General features: G+C 35.6%; 3 protein-coding genes across 3 annotated transcripts; 1 reads left to right on the top strand and 2 right to left on the bottom strand.

The window, feature by feature from the left end:
* EIN_373080 (hypothetical protein) lies at positions 1 to 1,148 on the top strand (the record flags this gene model as incomplete). The annotated part of the gene is made up of 1 exon (XM_004182681.1): positions 1 to 1,148. A coding segment is annotated over one exon (1,148 nt), but the record flags the coding sequence as incomplete, so codon positions are not given.
* A 97-nt stretch (positions 1,149 to 1,245) lies between these two features.
* Positions 1,246 to 1,677, bottom strand: EIN_373070 (hypothetical protein; the record flags this gene model as incomplete). The annotated part of the gene is made up of 1 exon (XM_004182680.1): positions 1,246 to 1,677. One exon carries the CDS (start codon positions 1,675 to 1,677, stop codon positions 1,246 to 1,248), a length of 432 nt encoding a protein of 143 aa, XP_004182728.1.
* A 1,479-nt stretch (positions 1,678 to 3,156) lies between these two features.
* EIN_373060 (galactose-specific adhesin 170kD subunit) lies at positions 3,157 to 5,382 on the bottom strand (the record flags this gene model as incomplete). Its single annotated transcript, XM_004182679.1, has 1 exon — positions 3,157 to 5,382. A coding segment is annotated over one exon (2,226 nt), but the record flags the coding sequence as incomplete, so codon positions are not given.
* Positions 5,383 to 5,403: the final 21 nt, after the last annotated feature.

Here is a 5,403-nt window from a genome sequence, read left to right as displayed (position 1 = left end):
CTGCGGTTGAGAAGAAGTTTAAAGAGAGATTAAAGGGGCAGCTGCATACGCGGAACTTAGTTCGGATTGGGCTGATTGGGCGACGGGTGATGCAAAACGTAGTTGTCGACGTTCTATCGTTTGCGAGTCTATTTCTGATGTTTTTACTTGGTGGGTTATATTTTGATCGCCAAACGAATGAGACGGGTGTGGTGTTCTTCACCGTAGTCTTTACGATCTTACAAGTCATCTTCCCGGGGTTTTACTCGATGTTTTCATTCTTCACTGCGCTGAACGAGAAGATGGAATTTATGGGAAGGAACAATCGGGACTTCCAAATCTACTCGGGGATGTTTTCATATCTCCGGCAGTTATATTACTTCAGTAAGAAACGGTCGTGGTTCCATTTATTGCCAATTGTCCTTTTTATGACGTTACTTCTCTTCTGTTTGTTCTGTAAAGGGAAAATCGAAGGGTGGGGGATACTTGTGCCCTTCACTGTCTTCACATTTGCATCGACCTTTTTTGGGTGTTTTTCGTGTAATATGTTACCATGGGCATTTGCACGTCCCAAGTTTGAGACGTGGTGGTTGACACGTGTTGTCCCCTTTATGTTTTTCGTCTTTGTGAGTATGTTATTATTAGTGTTACAAGCGAGTGGAGTAATGGATGGGTATTACTTTTTATGTACATTACCCTTAATGGTGTTAATAATCTTCTATATAGTGATGCAAAGTGTGTATTGCACCATCAATTTGTTATCAGACACTTTATTCAAAAGTGCGTGTTTTGGGTGTTATGATCCCTTATTAGAAGAGACTGCACAAGGCACGACGTTATGTGAGTGTTGTCAATGTATTCATTCGTATGGGTTTATATATCTGTATGTGGTCATTGTCTTTGTGTGTTTAAAATTTGATGGATTGGTCGATTGGTCCTTTTCAGTGACAATCATTCCAATAGAAATTTTAATAGTTGTGGTCTTCATTTTTGGAGAACTTGAGGCTGTCCTCCCAACTCAATACTTCGATTATTCATGTGAGTGTTGTTATTATATTGTTGACAATCATTATATCAAGATCTGGGAATATCCAGTGCTCGAAAAGATCTTCAAGTTTCTGTGTTGTACAAATGCGCCAAATCATCCGATTGAAGAGTGTTGTGATTGATCGCCATTCTATTATTCTTATGTGTTAAATACAATGCGTTTTTATTCATTTTGTTCTATGTGAGTGGAATAAATTAAAGTGATACCAATGAATAGATTCACTTCTCTTGGGCATCAGGCATAAAGGCACTCGACGACGTTCGTCCACACAAATTGAAAGGGAAGATCCCAAAGAATTTCCGGTATAATAATCCCATGAAACACGCGATGATTTGTGCGGCATACGTCAGTAAAGAAAACGCTATTGATAATGCGACTATTGGAACTCGTGTCGAAGAGGCATAGTAAAATGCAAGAGTCATTATTAAACAGTCCAAAAGTCCTATACAAAAAGACTGAAGTGCTAACAGCCGCACAAATTTGTATTCGGACTGAAACGTGTAGTACAGCCCACCAAAGCAACAACCAAAAACGGAAATATAACTTTGTTTGTGAAGATCCTCGAGAGGAGGCGCCGATTGATTTTCTTCTTCGTCTATTTCGATATGTAAATTCTCGCCTGTGTTGTGTGTGGAGTCGTTTAAGTTCATTTTAATTTTCTTGTTTGCTAAATTTTGACTTGAAAAATATGTTTCCTTACAATTAACTTGTGGAAACTAAATAGTATAATTCAGTATAGTTTATTTTATTATACTTATATTTTGTTAGAAATCCCATAATTTCGTATTTGTTTCGTATTAGTTGTATTTGATACTTTGGTTGGAATGAAAAAGAAGTGGACTTTATATTAATAAAATTATAATGAGATGATGATATAACCGTGTTTCATCTGACTTAAGGATGACGACTTTAGTTCTGATCATTTTATTATCTATACAGTTTAAGATGAAAATAATCTTAGAGAATTTTACTATAATATCATAATACTTTTTGAAGAAAATAATCTTAAAGAATTTTATTGTCATAACACAATAAATTTTATTAAGATTGTTCAATGAAAAAAGTACAACTAGTTATCAATTAATAAACACTAAGAGTCTTGTTTGTATCATAAATCATATAAATTACAACGCCAAAAGTTCAAGCAATGGAGGAGCCGTTGATCTTTTCAAAGAGGAATCATAAATTGGTTCAGAGCAAAGTATAGTCAAAATTTCAGGTTCAAATGCAGATTCTACAGAATCCAATTGTTCAAACAACCAGTCGAAATAGTCTTGAATACGTGTTTCATCAATATTTTGTTTCACAACAATGCGCTTTGATATTCTTGTGTTTGAAACGACCTTAAATGATCTTCTTTTGTTCAAGTTGTTCATAGACAATGCTTTAGATAGTCCTCTTCTTTAAAGGCTTTTTATTCCTTGTGTATTTATTCTTTATGATATGTACACCCTTTCCCTCACGAATGAGCACTAAAAATATAACACAGAAACTTCCCTCTCAACAATTAATTTCTATTAAAGTTTAAAATTGGGAGAAAACTTTTCTACTTCAAGAAAATGAATTATCTACTTTATCAAGTGATAATTGATAGAATACAATTTATTAAAAAAGTTGTATTCTATCTTTCGATTAGTATTATGAAATTATAAAAATACTATTCTATTTTCACATTTTTTATATCCAAATCCAACACTTATACAAATACTTTTTATTTTCGTTCCTTGAAATATGTTCTTCTTTTAGACGTTAAAAAATCGTTTGATTATTGTTCCTATGACATAATGTTTTTTTAGTATTTTAAACCACCTCTTTTTAACAGCATATCTCTAATTATATTTATATTTATTGTTATCAAACATCTGTTGTTATATTCTAATTAAAAAGTGTTAACAATCCTCAACATCACGAACATTAATAATAGTCAACCATCATTTTGCTTGTTTGTGTTGTTGTCATTCAAATTTTGTATTTGAATATTTCTTTGATTGTTCTTAACTTCTTTATTATCAAACATAATTTTATAACAAACCAATGCAAAAACGCATTGAAAAGTTGAAAAATAAAAATTTATTGATTTATTAGACAAATTTAAAAATAATAAAAAAACAATTCAAAACGTACTCAATCTACTCATTAAAGTTGGTGTTATCTGCTACATTTTCAGCAGCCTGGAACTGTGGATTTTCCGCGGCTACTGACACAACATTCTTCATAGCAGAGGTGATCAACTGGTATGTATTGAATATACCAATAGAGACTGCCACCATTCCAATAACCAACGCCGCAACAACAGCAGCAACAGTAGTGGCTGCGGCAATAGCACCAGACGAGTTCATTTCCGCACTCAACACACACTCCACCTTTTGATTCAGTTGTTGTGTTCTATCTGATTGATTCATCACCTTACAGTTCCCACATTGATCCAATTCATAATGTTCGTCTTCAGTTTCTGCGTACATAATAAGTGAAGGTGATCCATCGATATATGAACACTTGCAGTAGAAGCATCTTGCTTGATTTGCAGTCAAAGTTGGGAATTCTTCACTGACAAAACATGGTTTTTCTGCGTATTCAGTTTCTCCAGTCAATGCGTTACATGTTGCGTCTTCGCACGGATTTCTGGGTTGTGGATTTGCATTTGAGATGCTTTCATCGATTTTCCAGTGGTGTTCACAGGTCAAATTCTTCCCTTCTCCTGTACAATTCTCCTCACAATAGTAATTGAAGCACTTGTTATTCAATTTGACATTGTCCCTCTCAAGGAAGTATTTGTTGTCTTCTTCCGGTTTTACAATTGATTTAAATTTACACCAGTAGACCTCATTCGCAGTATCACACCTCTCAAGCGATACTCTGCAACCATAGTCCGGATGTTCACCTTCGTTAATTTGACACATTTGGTCGTTTGCAAATACCGGGCAGCGGGTCCCAAGACATTCAATATTCGCACATGACATCGTCTTCCCGATTTTGTCGTATTTCTCGCTTTGCACCTTTCTGGCGTCTTCAACTTTCAGTTCATTGGCTTCACACATATCATACAAAAATTCACATGAGTTGTCTTCGTTCATTTTCTTGACAACACAGTGTTCGACTGGACAGGAGAAGTCGGGGTCAACAATACACTCATTGTTCAAACAGATATAGTCAACACCATTTTCTCTCTTGGGGCACTCATCTATATCTTCAAAACTGCCATTCGAGGGGTGGGAAACACATTTCTTGCAATTGATTTTTTCAAAGGTCCATTCACAATACGCCTCTTCGTCAGCCTCGTCCATGAAAATTTCACTTTGCTTATATCCATATGCAAAATTGTATGTATCAAATTTGCTGCTGTAATGGTATGAAGCACGCATATAATCTCTGCAGTTTCCAAACGTGTCTAATATCTCTCCAAATAGATCATACTCTTGGCATGTAAGGGGATATCTTGGGATACATTGGTCGTTCTTACAATCCTTTGGTATCTTGTATTTCATCGAGACTCCCTCTTCAGATGTCCAAGTTTTTTCCAATTCTTTGCCTTTACAAGTTGAAGTGTACTTTTGTTCCGAGCAGACAGAGCATTGTGGTACTTGACTAATTAACGAATAGCTACACAATCCTGTCACCTCGTTATAACTGTATTTGTATACATCCAAATCTCCACCACACAAAAGAGAAGTACAATTAAGACAGAATACGTTTGGATCAGCACTTACACTTTGTGGATAGACACATTTTCCTTCGATGCATTTTCCTTCAAAAGATCCGCATCTGCTTTGTGTCTTCTCACAATTAGAAATATATACCACACTATTTGAGACAGAGTTGTATTCACAGTACCCACATTCTACCTTCAGCTCATCTTCAGATACAACCGCCTTTACAACGCACTTTCCATCCATACAGATATAAGTAAACATGTCTTTGCATCTGCTATCTACTTCCTTTATTGTTTCAGTGCATTCAATGTCAACATAATATGCATTTCCAGTGGTTTCATTGCATTTCTGGTATTGACACCCAGAGATAGTCAAATCCTCCTTACATCTCGATACAACACATTTCGGAGGGTCTTGGGTGTAATCGCATATTTCGTTCTTATTGCTATCGCAATTGTTATCGCCTTCTTTCTTCTCGCAGAAGCATTTATTGTTCGTCGTCGCGTTACAATAACAGATTGATTCTCCAGATGCTCCGCCTCCACATGAAGAGAATGTATCACAACTTAATCTGTTCTCACATTGTCCAGTCTTTTCATTGCATTTCGCGATATAGCAATCCATCTCAATATATGGCATTGTTTTTACACATTCCTTTGGTTCGACAGAGCATTCCAGATTTGCATTACACTTGTACTGGTCACACTTTGAGTTTTTTGTTTGGGC

This window comes from Entamoeba invadens, assembly GCF_000330505.1.
Source record: "Entamoeba invadens IP1 unplaced genomic scaffold scaff_1105074724957, whole genome shotgun sequence".
Taxonomy (NCBI): Eukaryota; Evosea; order Mastigamoebida; family Endamoebidae; genus Entamoeba; species Entamoeba invadens.
Note: the sequence above shows the minus strand (reverse complement) of the source record. Positions and strands in the feature narration are given on the sequence as shown.